Consider the following 19,422-nt stretch of genomic DNA (forward strand, 5'->3'; position numbering starts at 1 on the left):
AAAAAAACATTTAATGCAAAAAAGTAGAATAAATGATTGTACTTATACAATGCGGGGGGGGGGATATTCTCAATAATAGACAAATCTTTTAAAATTCAATATCATCACAAAAAACGAATAAAAATTCCAGCTATAACTTTTATCTCTGGCCTTTGGCTATCTGCAGTACTATATTTTAATTATAATAATTTAATTTTTGGTTGATTACCAATTTCCAAAGTTCAATTCTTATTCAATGTGTGCTCAAAAATTTGTACCCAGAAAAGTCATAGAAGGAAAAAAGCCTGGATTGTTTAGTTTTCTTTTATTAACTTTTTTGCAGCAGCATGACACAGTAGTCTGTAATTCTGCCTTAGCTTACTAAAAAAACCCAGACAAAATGAGAATTCAGTCAGGCAGAACAGCTTGAGTAAAAAGCTTCTGGAATAAATGGAAGTTTTAAAATTTTTAAACAATTATAAAAATATAGGACTATTTAAAAAGAAGTTTGCTTTTCTATAAAAATTTAAAACGAAAACTCCAGGCAAGCTAAACTGTTATGAAGGGATTGTATTATGCCAAATCATTTTTTAAATAATAAAAAACCCGCACTATGCTTGTTTAAAACCAGCTATTTTGTTTGGCTTAATAACAAATACAATTATAAAAACCCCTGTCACCCAATCTCAAATGACAAGGATACTTGGATTGAAAAGAACACTTTGTTTTGAGAGCAGTTTTATTTGCATAGAATCTAAAATGCTACTTATCTAACACATTGTGGCATTTTTATGAATGCTGAAGGGGATTTATTTCTTCTTGGCATGGATGACACAAGATAATATTTTGTAATTTATTGGAGCTCTGAAGAAAGAGGTCAAAATAGAGGTGAAATGTTCCCAGTTCACTCGTGCCTTTGGGTCATCGAAGAGCCGGTCAAGGCTCCACCCACCTGCTGCCGTTTGAGTTCTTTTACCGTCTGTGCATGCGCAAAACTTTCTATACATACACAGAGGGTAAAAGAATCCAAATGGCAGTGTCCAGGTGGGTAGATGGAGCCTCGCAATCCCTTTGAGACCAGCTCTCCGAGAACCCATAGGCACAAGCAAAGCAGGAGCATTTCACCCATGGGTCAAAATCAGAAATTCATATACATATTGATTGCACTTTAAACTAGTGTCCCCCAACTTTTTGGATACCAGGAAATGGGTGATGTTTTTCCCCTGGACTGGGGGGAATAATTTCACATACTGGTTCAATGCCATCTATCTCTGGATGGGGCTTCATTCGCTTGCATGGATCAGTTCCTGGTGGGCTGTGGAGCAATGCCAGTCCATGGCCTGGGGTTTGGGGACCCTTACTTTAAACCATGTCAAGTACTGTTCAACAAGGTATTATTACATCTCTCTGAGACTCTTTCCTTTTTAAATGATTACTTTATCCAAAGAAAGAAAAAAAGAGTTTAAGTCCCACAGAAACTCTTGGGAGTCAAACAATTGTTAAAATTTCACAAACCACGATGAGCAGATTAAAGTTAGAGTAACTAGGAAATAGGACTATTTTACTAAGCACATAACATTATGCAATTTTATTACTATTGAAGTTTAATTTTTTCCCCCTTTTCTCCTCCACAAATACACAAAATGATAATAAAATATAAATCAACACTGATCTAAATGGCAGCCTTATTTTATAAAATAGATCTGGGAGAGAAGATTTAAGAAAACTAAACAGTGAAAATTAGTAATGGCTGAAAATCAAAGCTTTTTATTATCTGATGAATGTAAGCTATCTTGCAGAGTGCCAATTATGTTCAACTAGTACATATAAGAGAAACATAATGCAACCAATTGTTCATTATAACTACTACTGAATACTCTCTCGCCAAAAACTCTGTCTCTGCCATTTCCTCTGCGTTGATTCAGTCACAGCTAAAACTTGGAATCAAATTTCATAGCAGACAGTATCTCTCTGTATTTTTTTGTTGCATATTATTTTTGAAAGGAATAAAACATATGGCTGAACATTTTTCTTAAGATACTCAATTAAAAGGACCGATTAACTATAAATCTGATAAATTTTCAAATGGCAATACCTTTATATGTTCCAGAACGGCTGTTGCTACATTTGTATGAAGATCTATGAGTCTTTTCTTTTCTAGAAGTTCTGGAAGAGAACTGAAAAAGATTTCGTTCAAATTAACTCGTCTGTTTATTCTATTTTAATAACATAATTAGTGTTGTGTGCAATTTGGAAATAAATCTCAAATAGTACAAATGTATCAAATAAAAGCAGGAAAAGGAAGACTCGATTAAGGTGCATCTCAGAACTGGGCTTCAGGAAAATATGAAAAGTATTCTGACCTAAATAATATTTAGATCCTGTTTTGTCCTTATTTGCTGGCCACAGAGTGTACCACACAAGAAGAAAATATGAATATACTGTCCAAATTTATATATATATGTATTAGATGTGTTAGCTACAAAATCATACTGGTAAAAGAAGAAGTGTCAAAGTCTTAAGATTTCAGAATATATATATATTCTGAAATCTTAAGACTTTGACACTTCTTCTTTTACCAGTATGATTTTGCAGCTAACGCATCTAGTTTTGACACTCTCATTTTTTAAACTAATATGACTGCAGATAACAGAACTGTCCAGTTTTGTTATAAACTAGCTATTCTACCTCATCATATTTCTGAATGATGGCCATAAAACAGTTCTTGGTTTAAATCCTTCCTAATAATTTAGTATATCTATTAAGTTGAGGCTACAATACAGGAATTAAAATTAATTTTGCAACATGTAATAATCCATAAAATTGTTTTCAATACTTAAACAGCTGCTACTTTTCTCAAAATGTAAATTTGCAACATATGGTTTTACATCATTATATTACTTTAATATTTCACAAAATATTTAAAGAAGAGCATTGCACTTAATATGAAATATAGTATGATATCAGTTTAAGGAAGAAAAGTGATTAAATGGTGAAATTCTTGCCCATTAAAAGTGTTTCATACTTACCTAACAGCTGACGTTAGTTTAGCTGTATTATCAGACAACATACTTATTGCTCCTTCATCTTCACCTTCCAGCCCCTAAGAAGAAAAAAAATGTATTTTTATTTATTTTTATTCATAAATGCTTAAAAACTAATTTAATTTATACAGAATGCAATTCTTGTTGTACATAACTTTGAAGAACAGGCAGTTAAAGCAATTCAGAAAGATCACAATGAAGTCTTATTAATTATAAGCAACTTATTTAGACCTGACTTGCATCTTATCAGAAAAATGATTCTCTGAATAAGTGTTTTAGACATACAATAAGAAATCCAAATTACATGACATTAGCATATCATGAGAGGCCGGGCAATGATGGATTAGATACAGATGGAAAAATCCTATTTACATTGAAAGTTATCTGGAAGCAAAAAGAATAGCCATCATGATAACCACAGAGATTTCCTCTTTATATGACATCCTATCTGTTAGTTATGTTCTCTGCCTTGAGTTATTTGTAGACTAATAAAGGCAGGATAAAAATAAAACAAACAAACAGTTCATGACAGAAAATGAACTTTGTGGAACTAGGGAGGAAACTGGAGGTACAGAAGAGGGGAGAACTATGTATAGTTAGATTGGCTGCAATCCTGCTGGCCTTCAAGAAAGGCCTCAAAACTTGGATGTGCCATTGGGCTTGGGGATCCCATGGAAGTAGGGAGCCCATTAAATGGTTGGACTGTGTGTAAGTTTAGACAGCATCCCCCCAATTGTTTTTGACACTGTAATTTTTGTTTTTAATTGGTTTTAATGGTTGAATTTTTTTGGTTGTTAATCTGTCTTTTAATTGTGTACACTGCCAGGGTCACACATGAGTATGAGTAATTTACTTTAATTTACTAGACTGTTGTATGGAGCATAATTACCCTCTCGAATTATGCTGTACCCTCTGTGTGTGTGTGTGTGTGTGTCTAGAGCAGTGATTTTCAACCTTTTTTACATTTACAAAATCCTGGGGCACACCACCAACCAAAATGACATAAATAAATAAATGAATGAATGAATGAATGAATGAATGAATAAATAAAATAAATAAAATAAAAAAATAAATAAAATAAAAAAATAAATAAAATAAATAAAATAAATAAAATAAATAAAATAAATAAAATAAATAAAATAAATAAAATAAATAAAATAAATACATAACCCCCTCATATATACAATCCCATGTAACATCTCCTTATAAATACAGTCAATAATCAATCATCCCTCCTCAAATTTATACCACTGTCTCATTTCTGGGTACTTCTCCTGTCTTTCCCCCTTTTCTCTCTCATGTTCCTCATTTCTCTGTCTTCCTCCCTTTTTCCCTCATTCTCCCTCTCACTTCTCCTCTTTTTCCATCCCTGTCTCTCTCCCCCCCTTAAGTGTGTGTGTGTATACACACTCAAACTATTTCCAAAACCAGGTGAGGGCTGGGTTTTTTTTCTCTTTTATTCTTTTCAAAAACAGGTGAGGGCTGGGGGGGGGGTTCTTATTATTTGGGTGCTTTTTACCATATGCTTCAAGAATCACCCCTCTCTCTCTCTTTTGTTTCTCTCTCCTCTCATTCTCTGCCTCAATCATTTTCTCATTTCTCCTTTTTTCTCCCCTTTTTGTTCTCATTTCTCTCTCTCTCTCCTCCTTTTTCTCTCTCTCTTTCTCTCTTGTGCACCACGCCGGCAACAGAGAGAGAAAGAGAGAGCAAGAGCAGAGAGAGAGAGTGGAGGGCGGCTTGCCGGTCCGCGGCCCCCTGGATCAGCGGCCCCGCATGGCCCCAGCACAGACTCCGCGGTTGCCTTCGCCTCCGCCCAAGAGGCAGTAGCCACATTCACCCCTTCGCCCTCCCAGGTGTCCATGAAGCTCAGCGCCCGGCCATTCGCCGCCGCCTCCCGGTACTCCGCCCGACTTTTACCTGCAGGAACGGGTGGCCAGGCACCACGAAGGGGGGCGCTTGAAGGCCACCACGGCGCCGTTATTGTCATCAAGGCGCAAAGCCACACACTCCCGGATCGCTTGCTTCTCCGGCCAGCAAGCCGGCTGCCTGGGAAAGCGGCGCGCTTTTTAAACGCGCGCTTTTCAAATGCGGCCCTTTCCTGGGCAGCCGGCTTTGCTGGCCGGAGAAGGGAGCGATTCAGGACTGTGTGGCTTTGCGCCACTTCAGAAAATTTCTGTGGGAGGGGGGGTTTCATAATGGCTGTGTGGGCGCACGCCCACGCAGCTTTAGAAGCAACAGTGGCCGGCGCCCTCCCACCGGGCCCCAAAAGCTCACTTGTCATCACCGGGAAGCTCCAGCCAGGCCGGGCTTGCGGCACACCTGACCATGTCCCGCGGCACACTAGTGTGCCGCGGCACACTGGTTGGGAAACACTGGTCTAGAGGTTAAAGCTATTGCCTTACAGGCAGACTACCCAGATTCAAACACCGGTAAGGGTATGGCTAACTGATTTCATTAGCTTGAAATAGATCTATACTAGTCTCCCTTCCTTTTCATTATCAGCAAAAATATATGACACACACAAACACACACACATGTATGCTATTGCTACTGCTATACAGAAGGTATGTATAATAAGAGAGGGTAATTATGCTCCATACAGTGGTGTAATTAAAGCCTTTGTTTGCCTTTCTGGATATAAATTTAATGTAAACTAAAAAAATAACAAGGAATTTAACCTTTAATGAAGAGGGTTTTGTTAACAAACAGATATAGTAAGTAGTAAATTTAGTGAAAGATATGATTCTACTTGACAGGACATAATAAAAATATATTTTAAAAAATACATGGAAATAATTGAAATAAAGTATTAAAATCTAGAAAAATTTCCTACTTAGGACTCAGGATATATTACCCAAGATCAATTTTCTATTTCAAATGACATTGATTCTAAGATTCAAAATTTGACAAGATTTCAAAGAAAGAAGAAAATCAGCATTTTTCAATATTAAACTATATTATCTTAAACTCTGGAATGAGATTTCTCTTTTCATTTTTGTGGAAGACTGCTTTCAAAAGGGTTTTAGGTGTAAAATGTGATTGTTCTACTGTAGCAGACAGTTTGGCTGAAATCCCCATGTTATCTATTTTAAATAAACTTGGTGATAATATAGAATAATATTTATATTATTAGATATACAGAAGTAAGCAAAGCTGGCTGATTGGGAAAATAAATATAAATGTTAACATTTCTTCATCTATTTTTCTGTAGTATTTTTTTATCTCTAAGTTTTCTTCTTAGAAGATACAAAGATTCAATTTTGCTCCCCTAGAAGAGTAGCTCTCATACCTACTTGGAATCCATTTGTAATCAGTTACAAAAGTTGTTTGATCTCAATGTATACAATAGATTGTGAAAATGTTTACAAGGCTGTAGAACTGATTTAAAAACTTTTTTTAAATTTTTAGAATTCTAAATTAACCAAAAAGCAACTTCCAGCATATTTTTAAAATATCAATATATTTAAAGAAACGTATGAAGTCCCAAAAGAGTATTTTTATTATATCAATAAATCTTACCATTATACTTTTAAGCCGCTTCACTTCATCTTCTTGAGTTCTGTAGGATTCCAACTCTTGCTGGACAGACTCTGCTACCTCTGGAAAAGGACTAATGGAATAGAATAGAATAACAGAGTTGGAAGGGATTTTAGAGGTCATAGAAACATAGAAGACTGACGGCAGAAAAAGACCTCATGGTCCAACTAGTCTGCCCTTATACTATTTCCTGTATTTTATCTTACAATGGATATATGTTTATCCCAGGCATGTTTAAATTCAGTTACTGTGGATTTACCAACGTCTGCTGGAAGTGTGTTCCAAGGATCTACTACTCTTTCAGTAAAATAATATTTTCTCATGTTGCTTTTGATCTTTCCCCCAACTAACTTCAGATTGTGTCCCCTTGTTCTTGTGTTCACTTTCCTATTAAAAACACTTCCCTCCTGAACCTTATTTAACCCTTTAACATATTTAAATGTTTCGATTATGTCCCCCCTTTTCCTTCTGTCCTCCAGACTATACAGATTGAGTTCATGAAGTCTTTCCTGATACGATTTATGCTTAAGACCTACCACCATTCTTGTAGCCCGTCTTTGGACCCGTTCAATTTTGTCAATATCTTTTTGTAGGTGAGGTCTCCAGAACTGAACACAGTATTCCAAAGGTCTTCTAGTCTAATCCCCTGATTAGGCAAGAAACCCTACACTACTTGAGACAAACGGTTATCCAACTTCTTCTTAAACACTTCCAGTGTTGGAGCACTCACAACTTTTGGAGGCAACTTCTACTAATTAATTGTTCTAACTGTCAGGAAATGTCTCCTTAGTTCTAACTTGCTTCTAGTTTCCACCCATTGCTTCTTGTTCTGTCCTCAGGTGCTTTCGAGAACAGCCTGACTCCCTCTTCTTTGTGGCAACTTCTGAGATATTGGAAAACGGCTATCATGTCTCTCCCTGGTCCTTCTTTTCATTAAACTAGACATACCCACTTCCTAATAAATATTGTGTAAACTATTTTTAATTATAAATGTGTATTTTAAACATACATTTTTAAAATGTTATTTAGAGCTTCCTTCATGTTACATTTTAAATTTAGTTTAACTTACTGAGAAAATAGTAATATAAATCGAAGCATAAATGGTGAACTGGTGATGTAAAATATTCTACTTACCTTCCTTTATGTTTCTGCCAAAATTTATCAGCTGCAGTTAAATCATATGTTTTTTTGTTTTTTTTCTTTGGTCTAGCACCTGCTACAGAATTTTCCGTTCCTGAAGATTCTTCCAAAACTACTCTGTTTAAATGAAAATCCTAGAAAAGATTACTTTAATTAGAGATTATTGCCTATTAACTAGTACTTCAATAGTCCTTCTTAAATTCAAAATATGTTATTTAAAACACCAAACTTATTTGATGTTTTGCTCTTGTAAATAAAGTAAGACAGTTTTTCAACTAAGGATAACATTTTAATTTTTCTTTTAAATTGTATATATTATATACCAATAAGAACATGCATTTTTTTTCTGATTAATATATGCTAGAATACTTGGCCTTAAAAATTAGTAGTATTTAGTTACTAATTATTCATTATTTCTGGGTAAATTTTGAAATTCTGACTAATTCTGAAAATTACTCAATATTTTATAGTCTGGAACAAATATTTTTCCCATTAGTATAGTATTATACCTATGTTGATTACTAAAACTGTTAATTCATATTATACAAGTGTTCTAAATGACAATAGGTTTGATCATTTTTTCATATAGTAGCCAGGTCATAAAGCTCAATAACCCTGGAAGATAATTCACTATAGAATGATACAAATTTAAAATATTAATTTTAATTCTTACCAGCTGTTTTTCCATTAAGCATTACTTAATCTTATATGAATGCTGCAAAACATATGGAGTTGGCTTGTAAATGATAACAGCTGGTAGAATACCATATAGTTCTCCATGGAAATTGCACACAATCCCTTCTTTAGAAGAACTATGGACTGTGCCATGGGAATATGGGTCAATGTAAAAAATAATTTTGCATTTAGAATACAAACCTTATATTGAATTTAATTTAACCTATTAAAAAGTTGATATATCACCATGAAGCCTGTATACTATAAAATATGTATTTATTTTGACATGTCAAGTAATTAATACAATGAAAGAGTTTGTAATCTTTTTAATTACAAATTTAATTCAGTTGCTTAGAACAATTCTTTCCATAAAATTGCACATTTTAGATTTTTTAATTGTACAGTGGTCCCTCGACTTGCGCGTTCTCGATTAGCGCGAAACGCTGCAACGCGGTTTTTCAAAAAATATTATTTAAAAAAATAAAATATTAAAAAATAAATTTTTTTTTATTCTGTTCCCTGAATGGAGACCGCCGGCCGCTCAATCGGGCCGGCAGGGAACAGAATGGAGCCTTCCGCGGCGGGGCTGGTAAGGGGGGGAGCCGAGGGGGGAGCCGAGCCCAGCCCCGTGGCATTCGCTTTCCTCCCGCCGGCAGCCGACTGATCGTGGGCTCCTTCGCAACCTCGGAGAGCTTCCTGGTTTTCGTGAGCTTTCATGCCCCGGAAGCTCTCCAAGGTTGCGAAGGAGCCCACAATCAGTCTCGGCTGCGGGTGGGAGGAAGGCGAATCCCCCGTGGGCTCCGTTACATCTTCCGCTGCCAGCCAGGCCATGCTGGCGGCAGCGGAACAATCGCTGGCTGTCAACTTTTCTTTTTAAAACTGGGCAGGAGCTGACTTGCCTCCCCAGTGCTAAAAAGAAAAGTTGACAGCCAGCGCCACGCCTGGCTCGACTTCCCTGGCTGCTTGGCCGGGGAGGCTCGGCCGAAAGCGGCTGGAGCGGCAGAGCCGAGCACGCCTTCCGCCCGGGAAGTCCTGCCCCTTCATCCCCACCCCTCGCCCCTGTGGTCGGCGGGGATGAAAGGGCAGGACTCCCTGGGTGGAAGGCGTGCTCGGCTCTGCCGCTCCAGCCGCTTTCGGCCGAGCCTCCCCGGCCAAGCAGCCAGGGAAGTCGAGCCAGGCGTGGCGGCGGCAGCGCTGCTTCTCCGGTCGCCCGGTCCTCTCCTGCCTCCTGCGCCGATGTTCCCCGCTGCGACGGAAGGCAGTCGCTTGGCTAGGGAGGCTCGGCCGAAAGTGGCTGGAGCGGCAGAGCCGAGCACGCCTTCCACCCAGGGAGTCCTGCCCTTTCATCCCCGCCGACCACAGGGGCGAGGGGTGGGGATGAAGGGGCAGGACTTCCCGGGCGGAAGGCGTGCTCGGCTCTGCCGCTCCAGCCCCTTTCGGCCGAGCCTCCCTAGCCAAGCGACTGCCTTCCGTCGCAGCGGGGAACATCGGCGCAGGAGGCAGGAGAGGACCGGGCGACCGGAGAAGCAGCGCTGCCGCCGCCACGCCTCGCTCGACTTCCCTGGCTGCTTGGCCGGGGAGGCTCGGCCAAAAGAGGCTGGAGCGGCAGAGCCGAGCATGCCTTCCGCCCGGGAAGTCCTGCCCCTTCATCCCCACCCCTCGCCCCTGTGGCCGGCTCATCCAGGGGGGCGTGTGTGGACTGGCAAGCGGCAAGCGGGAAGACCAAGGGAAGGTTCCTTCAGCCGCCCAACACCTGATCCGCCCCGCAGCGCGGCAGCAGCGAGGAGCCGAAGATGGGGTTTCCCCTTTGCCTTTACCCCATCTTCGGCTCCTCGCTGCTTCCGCGCTGCGGAGCAGATCAGCTGTTGGGCGGCTGAAGGAATCTTCCCTTGGTCTTCCCCGCCGCCCACACGCAAACTCCACCATCTGCGCATGTGCGGCCATGAAAAAAATGGCGCACATGCGCAGATGGTGGTTTTACTTCCGCATCCAATATAACGCGGAAATCGGTTAGCGCGGGAGGTCTTGGAACGTAATCCCCGCGCTAACCGAGAGATCACTGTATTACATTCATAACTACGAAAGAATACTTTTTGATTGAGGTTATTAATATGTAACACTTCCACCACCTTGTGGTGATTAATGATATTTTAATATTTAATGTGTAGCTTTGAGAAATAAATAAATACTGAAGAGATCAAAACATATTTTATGGACATACTTCAGAAAAATCTAAATAACAGGCAAAATGCATATTACCAAGTAAAATATGTTTTATATTTTGGTAGAACGCAATCTATGAGATAGGGTTTTGGACAGAACAGCATCATTTTAAAGAAATTTCATTGACATTATTTGGGACTGACTGTAATTTTATTTAAAGTAATTAAACCAATTTTAAGCAATAAAGGGCAAGTACTTTGCAGTTAGTTCACCTTTTCTCTAGATTTCTTACACAGTCCATACTCTAAACTTCTATTTTGTTTTATTAATCAAAGATACAACCATTTTTTTCAATCATTTCCAATTGTTTTGACATATGAATCCTTTGCATCTGGCGTCAGGCCACGGTATACCAGAAACCAGACTGCACAAACAAGTGAAACCTCATTCGTGTGATGCAGGCAGCATACAAAACTACACCCACTCTGGTCCATGGAAAACGTCTCTCCATGGAACCAGTCCCTGATGGCCCAAAGGTTGGGGACCACTGCATGTAATATACCGTATGCTGCATATATTGTATTTTCAGTACATTTTCCACAATCCTTTCCAAGTCCAGACTTTTACTTTTACTAATCCAACAATATACATGAACAGTGATGATTCTCCTCACATAATACCATTATTCTATCCTATTATGATAATTAGGGTAGTAAACCTCTATTATAGGCCACTGGAAGAATAAAATTTCAAGGGGTTTTGAAAGCAAAGTAGGGAAAGCAAGATTATTTCCCTCCTCCATGGCATCAGACTGTATGTTCCTCCACAGGACAGATTTTCTTACATAAAATCCTCTTGCCAGGCAATTGGATACAGACACTTCATCACTGTGCAGGAACAAATGAGAAAAATGGAATTTTTCTAACTAAAAATAACGGCTGGTGACCAAGCTCAGCCAAAATCTGGGCAATCCATTATGTCAAAATAAATCATACCATATGTAGCAAAACTATACAGCACACCTTGGATTACTTACATTCCTAAATCTATATAGCAAAAGCAAAGCAGGCATTAACTGATAGATTGGCATATCTCTTGGGATATCAGCTATTTGAAAAGAAACTGATTTTTAAATTACTGGTTTCAAGTAAGAATAGTGGGCGAGGTGCATGCATTGCATTATATTTTTGTATTATGGAAGTGAGAGTAAAAAGAAGAGGGGAAAAAAGATAATACACATATTACTTACCAGTACATCATGTACTAAGGCTTGGTAGGTCCAAGTATGATGTAGAAGAGTTGCCAAATCTATATTTCTGTCAACAAGTACTAAAAGAGGTCTCTGAAAACTAGAAAGAAAAATCTGTTTAGAATCTCTATTGCTATCTGTATACTTATTACAACTGAATTAGAACACTCTAGGAGTTGCAATGAACATGAAGAACTGTTCCACTGAATATAGAGTTTTTTTAATAAAATGAAACATTTCTGCATAAAATTATACTAAAAGCTAACAAGAGTCTGTCTAAAACAATCTTCTTAATCATCAATTTTCTTCAAGAAACATTTTTAAATACTGCTTTTATTTACTACAACAATAAGTAAGCTATGGAGAAGCAGCGACATACAGTAGTACCTCATGATACGAACCCCTCGTCATACGAACTTTTCGAGATACAAAACCGGGGTTGGAATTTTTTTGCCTCTTCTTACAAACTTGTTTCACCTTACGAACCCGCTGCCGCGAATGCCGAACCCGGAAGTTCGGCAAAAGTTCGGGTTCGGCGGTCAGGAGAATGCCGAGAAGCACCACCGGTCCACCGCCCGGCTGTCATCTTTGCAGAAGAGCCGTGGAGCTGTCGGCCAGTCGGGAGGCTCAAATGGAGGTGGGGAATCCCAATAGGGAATTCCAGGGGCAGAGCTTTGATGTCACGAAAATGTCCTTCCTGGAGTCCACATTTTGGCCGGCCAGGAAGGACGTCTCCGTGACGTCAAAGCTCCGCCCCTGGAATTCCCTATTGGGATTCCCCACCTCCGTTTGAGCCTCCCGACTGGCCAACAGCTCCACGCTCTTCTGCAAAGGTGACAGCCGGGCTGCGGTACTTCTCGGCAGCCTCCTGAACCCGAACCTGAACTTTTGCAGAACTTCCAGATTCGGCATTTGGGATAATGCCAAGAAGCGCCTGGCTGTTTCAAAAGGTGACAGCCGGGTGGCGGTGCCCAGCGGAGCGCCGTTTTTGCTATTTTTTTTTTGCTTGCACGCATTAATCGGTTTTACATTGTTTCCTATGGTAAACATTGTTTCGTCTTATGAACTTTTCACCTTACAAACCTCCTCCCGGAACCAATTAAGTTCCTAAGACGAGGTATCACTGTACTTTAATTCTACAAAGAACTAATTAAATAATATTTAAATACATATTGCCAAAAAGTGAAAACGTTACCTAAATTGCCCAGCCCCAAGTGTGTCGCCGGTGAAAAGGCTATTTCTGGCATCTCTAAGGTTCTCTCGGAGTTTCTTATCCAATTTCTATGGAAACAAAATACAATTTTCAAAAACCTATAAAGTTGGTGCTATATGGAGGGAGTGGGAAGAGGAACACACCTGTAGATTTCTTGCAAAACTGGGACAAAAACAGAAAATAATTGGGAAAAGGGGTCATGAATTTCTCAATAATTAATAAGATATATCCAAAAGCATTCACATCATTACTATTTTTCTAGATCTCAATAGATCTCTTTACTGAAAATATTGTTTTCTCCAGAGCAATCCGTTATCATTTCAGAATCTTTTTTTTGTGATCTAGTTGTGCTGAAAAAAATGATGAAGTGAAGAGGGCTCTGCAAAAAGTAGAGCTGACAACTGTGACAGAATGAAGAGCTGGCAATAGACTGTCTCATCATGATTCTTCTTTGGATAAGAAAGATGGCTCACAAGCGCTTCAGACAACAGTCCCTGTTGGGTTTAGAGTTCTGGGAGATTAAAAAAATTGCTGTCTTGCTCAAACCATAGTCTTTTTCTTTGTGTTTGCAGACTTCTTTTCTAATAAGTTTTGGAAACTGCTCATTAGCTGCTTTTCATTATTAGGAACCTTTTATTAGGAACCTTTGGATAGCTTTTAGATAAACTCACTAGGTGAGTTACCTTAAAAAAAATCAGTTTTAAACACAAGTTTACAGAGTAATGTTTTTTGAATAAACAACAAAGGGGTGATTAAAGCTTTCAGTTTAGAAAGTTACAACGGACTAAAGGTCTAGATAAATTTTAAATAAGATTAATAAGAATCTTTCCCATGGGAAAATATTATTTTGAATTCTTTAAAAAAACTGAGAGGTTTAAAATTTGGATATTATACAGGTGACAAACACTTAAATTTGATTTATTAATACAGAACAGCACAAAATACTTTAATACTGAATATACTTAAGGATATTTGTGAACAATAGGCCCAGAAGTTAATTCCAAGAGTGTCTGCCTCTATAGATAATCTATGTTTAAAAGATGTTTGTAATGAAAGAGGAACCAATTGTACTGACATGATTAAGAGTGATTTGAAAGTAGATTTAAAAATGATAGGCTTCCAGAATATGTTCAGAGTTACACTGGACATGCAAAAATAAGTGGCTAATGTCTTAAAAGTTAAAAGATATATGCAAATGAGAAATCAATAGAGTGGCCTGGATAATTTCCTTATAATAGATTTTATTTTGAAAAAAATTATGCGAAGGAACAAAATAAAAATGAAAAGAAATCAAGTTCTAAGACATTGTTTGGAGGGATTAAAGATCAAGATAGTTAGGAGCAAAAGGTTGGAATATAAAGTTGGTTTGTTTGATGAAAATTAAAATAGATATGAGTGTAAGTCTGGCATAGTGGTTAAAAGGATCAGATTAAAAAACAGGAGACCTTGAGATCTAGTCACACTTTAGCACAAAGCCAGCCCAAGTAAGGAAGCAGTGGCAAACACTTCTGAAAAAATCTTGCCAAGAGAACTGTAGAGATTTGTCCCGATCAGTCTCTAAGAATCAGTGAGAAATAAAATAAAATAGATATGTTGTTATCTCTAGTATTTTAACAAGCCAGATTTTTAAACTATGTATAAGTTTGATAGAAGAATTAAAAACAATTAACTAATAGAAAAAAATAATATTGCAACAGTACCAGATGAGATTGGAGAGAAAAGTATATAATACTAAAATCTATTTATTCTGCATCAAAGCAAGTTTAAGATTTGATTGAATAAGATGAATTGTGAAATTCTTCAAATGTGCTTGACTTGATAAATCCATCTGTCTGAATTTACCATCAAACAAATGCCAAATCTCTTCTGCACTTCAAGTCAAACAATACAAATAAAAATGCCAATTATCTATTATAAGACTAGGTGAAAAGTATAAAATGAATAGCCTGTTAATACTTATATGTTGTTAGCATTTGTCCACACTGTAATAGAACAATATGTGTAGTCAGCAAATAAAACCTACTAATGTTATTCCAAATGTTGGTACAAGAAAATCAAAGGTTTGATTGAGCACTTGGAAGAGGATGAAATTTGTTTTTGCAAGCTACAGAAACTACACTAACTGCTATATAAAATCAAATCTACATTTTATATTAAAGCACCTATGTTTGGTTTTTATATATTAAGGGGTTTTAATTTGCTTTTAGTATTGGATTTTATTGTATATTGTTCATGATTGTTGTTAGCCGCCCCGAGTTTTCGGAGAGGGGCGGCATATAAATCCAATAAAACTTGAAACTTGAAACCTACAATGTTTATTTCAATGTCTAATTAAGTTGTGATATTTCATAACTTACCACTGCCACCATTTCTGCTGCTGTTCCTCTTGAGCATCTAATTATTGGAATTGCTCCTGTAAAAATAATGTTCAAGAAATATCCTTTGATCAACTCTAGAATATATTTAAGATATATTACCTATTGTTTGCAAAGCTGCACAGTGCATTTTTTATATAGACATATACATACATATTGAAAAAGCAGACAAAGTTTATAGCACCTTTCAGAAAATAAAAACAGCAGATTGATAAAGCAACAAGAATATTATATATTGGCGGCTCTGCTAAAAAGAAGGCCTTTACTAACTTTCAGAATGACATCAGTATTCTCCTGGAATAGACTTCCCAAGTACTGGCCAAAGCCACCAAAACTCCAGTCTTACTAGTTCTAAAAAGATAGTCCCAAAATTTATTAGAACACAAAACAGGGCTCCAAAGTTAATTTTAATCAGTGGTCCAGCATATACTGGAAAAGTAAGTTCTTCAAATATTATGTTTTCAATCATTCTGGCCTTTAACATCATTTGTTTGTTTGTTTGACTTCTATGCCGCTGCTCTCCGAGGACTTGGAGCGGCTCACAACATATAATAAACAATATACAGTATCTTAAATCCAATCAATTAATTAAAAGTCTAACAACCCCCCCCCCCAATCCATAAAAAACAGTCATTCCATTTGCTCAACATTCTCTCATTCATTGACCAGGGGGCAAGAATCTAATAGCCCCAAGCCTGATGGCATTAGTGATCTTAAGTGGGCAGTATGAATCTCCACGGGGAGCAGATTCCAGAGGCCCAGGGCCCCTCACAGAGAAGGCTCTTCCCCTAGGTCCCAACAAACAACATTATCTAGTTGACAAAACCTGGAGAAGGCCGACTCTGCGGGACTGGATTGGTCACTGGGATTCATGTGGCAGATGAATTAATTAATAATTAACTATTTAACATTAGTATAGAGTCCAAAAATAAATTGGTGACTAGTATAAATGTTTTAATATCTGATCATAAGCTCACTTGAATATAGTCCCTCTCAACATGAGTTCAGGACTTCCAATGCAGAATGTATTTTTAAAAATCCTCATATGATCTAAAACTTTATTTTAATTGTAAAACAATTAAATTAATTGTAAAACAATTAAAAATAATTTCAAATTTTATACAAATGTACAATATCAATTCTGTTTAATTCAAGCTTACAATATCATATCTCCGTGAAAATAGGAAATATGATGAGTATTTTAAAAAGTTTAAATTCAGGGTTCAAACTGATGAGGAATCTTTGAGAAGATGTTATTTTGGATAGGATAAACTAATGGAATAATGAGAAAAAAATATAGAAGCGCACATAAGAGATGACAAATCCTGTTTTCTTATTATTTACTCCAGATAGTATATCGAAATAGAAGTCATCATCTTTACTAATAATTGTACAACAATGAAAAAAGAAGTTTACACTTACCAAGTGTAACAAAGAAACAGAAAAGGCTGTCAACAATTGTATCCATAATGGTCTCCATATCTGTATCTGTTATGTCTGGTTTGTTAATGGCTATAGTATCAAGAAGAAAGAAAAATAATCAGAGTGGCTTTATTTCTAGCAAATAATTCTATATAATAAATCCTACACTGAAAGATATAGCACACATATATGCAACTCATACAACCTGAAAAACACTACTTAGTCTTCTTTCCATAATGAAAAATATATCTTGATGCTATTAATGTAGAGAGCATCAAACAAGCAAAGGCTGATAAACCAATCTATTGATAGGCAGATACATGGAAGATTTAATAAACATGACATTTTTTTCCCTTTTTCTTGACTTGGATCAGGCAATCCAACCCTGCTTTGTGTAAACCAGGTTTTACTATCATTATTTCTCTTCCATCTATCCCACTGGAAAGAAATTAAATAAGCCATCTCAAGGGATTATTTCCCCCAAAAATTCTGAGGATGATCCCACCAACAAATCCTAGCATCCTTCTTTTGCTCTTTGTAAACTCATAAGATCCTGGAACATTCTTTCAGAAGCTAAAAGATTGCAGTTTTAAAAAATTGCCTCATTAAGATCCATTTTTATCTTAGTAACAAATGCATGTTTAATGATGTGGCCTAAGTGTTTAATAGCAAAATTCTGTATCAGTGATAGAAAATTTGTATGCATGCAAATAATTACAACATTAAGATCTTATTTGGTTTAATTGTACTACACCCTCCATAACGTGGTTTAAAGGGTAGGCTGAAAAAGTCTAACAAATATTGATTTAAAATGCCACACATTGCATCAAATAAAAGAATCACCTACCATGATATGAAACAAGCTCCTTATTTTGATTGCATAACACAAACATGTCATCTTCCAAGGTAATGAAATTGAGGTATTGGTCAAAAACCTATACATCAAGACAAAATTATTACCACTACAGAAACATCTTTGTAGATATTGCACATATTTAACTAATATATTTGAGAAATATAACAGTGATAAGAATAAGAAAATAAAGTAATAGCAAGGCAGTTTCAGGAAAAGTATGTGTGTAAATTAAAGAGGTACACTAAAGATGACACAATCATAGGGCAGTAAGACGGCAAAAGCACAACATCTTTAAGGAGCCAGTGACAGACATTATGAGGGCTGGATCCAAAGGACCTTTACTTTTCTATTTTAACATTATTTTATTATCTCATTTTTACTTTTCTTTAGCAATACTACAAAAATATATGATGCGGAGGATTACAGTAATTAAGGATTCATAAAAATATAGGTGTTCCAACTTGTGCAAAGAACTTCCAATAAAACAAAACCATCACAAAATATAATTAATGCCTACATGCATTATGTGTCTCTGGGATGATTCCCTCCCTATGGAATATCATTTACCCCAGAAATAAAACTAGTCCCCAACTTGATACTTTTCCAGAAAAAGCAAAGAGTGTTTCTGTTGAAAGGCCTGGGGAATTCCATGTTGACATGGAGCTGATCAACCATTGATTTGACTGTTTCTTGCTACTGCAGGGTATGTGTATTATACAAGCCAGCTAGAGTTACCGTGTGTGAGTTTGTCAGTCATATAAATTTGTTTAATAAATAAATCAAAACATGATAAAATGTGAGTTATCTCAACTAAGTTTGCAACTGGGTATACATCTTCATGCATAATCCATTCTCTCTATGAAAAAAAAAATCTCCTTTTTATCCCTATGGGTGACGTGAATCTAAATCCTGGGTCCTCTATCAGAGGCCTAGGAGTTTGAGAGTTCTGTGCTGTATCTTAGCTGTTCCTAGCCCTGCCCTTTTCTGGACTCTGATATTGTTCCTGGAATCACACTGGAGCTACTTTCCCAACTTAGAAGTCACAGCCCTGAGTGTTCCTACCACCACTGGAACCATTTTGGCCTTTATCTTCCATGTTCTTTCCGGTTATTCCTTCAGGTCCTGGTACTTTCTCCAGCTTCTCTGTTTTGACCTAGGCTTCCTTAGAAAGCATGAAGCAGAGTCTTTGTCTCAGCAAAACCTCTTTTATTTACATGGCCGTGAATTCCTTTCATTCACAGTCTGCAAGGCTTGGCAAACACTGCCAGAGAACTAGTTTCCAAATGTAGGGCAAGGCAAAACTTGGCATAGAGTCTATTAGAGTTACAAACAGAACTTTCCACTCTTGAAACGACCAAGGAAACTAATTGTTTCCAGCCCCATCCATTCCTCTTTTGTTTCCTATGGGAGGGGCCGATCATCTCCAAGGTCTGGCTTTACTCCCAAGTCAACCCTGCTTTCTCAGTTCTTGTCTTCTGGCAGCTCTGCACATGCACACACTGGGAACAGGTTCCAGCTGTTCCTCTGCTTCACTGCTGTCTAGCTCCCTCTCTGCTTCTGAGGCAAAGCCCTTATCTGAACTTCCCCCAGCCCCCAGGACTGGCCCATGTTCTTCCCCAATCTCCTCACTGTCTGTCTCTGCTGCCAGCTCTGCTGGCGGGCCACAACACTCTCATACTCCCTAACCCTGACATTGTTAGTATTTGGAACCCCTACATCTAAAACCACTGCTGTTTTCTGGTCCTTATTTACACTGATGTCTCGCTGAT

At 37.6% G+C, this 19,422-nt stretch overlaps 1 protein-coding gene across 1 annotated transcript in view; it reads right to left on the reverse strand.

Annotated features, from left to right (window-relative positions):
- Positions 1-19,422, reverse strand: part of SCFD1 (sec1 family domain containing 1) — a 47,585-nt gene that overhangs the window by 18,790 nt on the left and 9,373 nt on the right. Inside the window, exons 6-14 of the mRNA XM_070756094.1 lie at positions 17,645-17,732; positions 16,798-16,887; positions 15,358-15,413; positions 12,983-13,068; positions 11,788-11,887; positions 7,695-7,834; positions 6,543-6,633; positions 3,009-3,082; positions 2,075-2,156 (exon numbers count right to left, since the gene is read on the reverse strand). Of these exons, the coding sequence (XP_070612195.1) occupies positions 2,075-2,156; positions 3,009-3,082; positions 6,543-6,633; positions 7,695-7,834; positions 11,788-11,887; positions 12,983-13,068; positions 15,358-15,413; positions 16,798-16,887; positions 17,645-17,732 (807 nt within the window). The remainder of the gene's footprint in view (positions 1-2,074; positions 2,157-3,008; positions 3,083-6,542; positions 6,634-7,694; positions 7,835-11,787; positions 11,888-12,982; positions 13,069-15,357; positions 15,414-16,797; positions 16,888-17,644; positions 17,733-19,422) is intronic.

The sequence above is a fragment of the Erythrolamprus reginae genome, chromosome 1, assembly GCF_031021105.1.
Source record: "Erythrolamprus reginae isolate rEryReg1 chromosome 1, rEryReg1.hap1, whole genome shotgun sequence".
Lineage (NCBI taxonomy): Eukaryota > Metazoa > Chordata > Lepidosauria > Squamata > Dipsadidae > Erythrolamprus > Erythrolamprus reginae.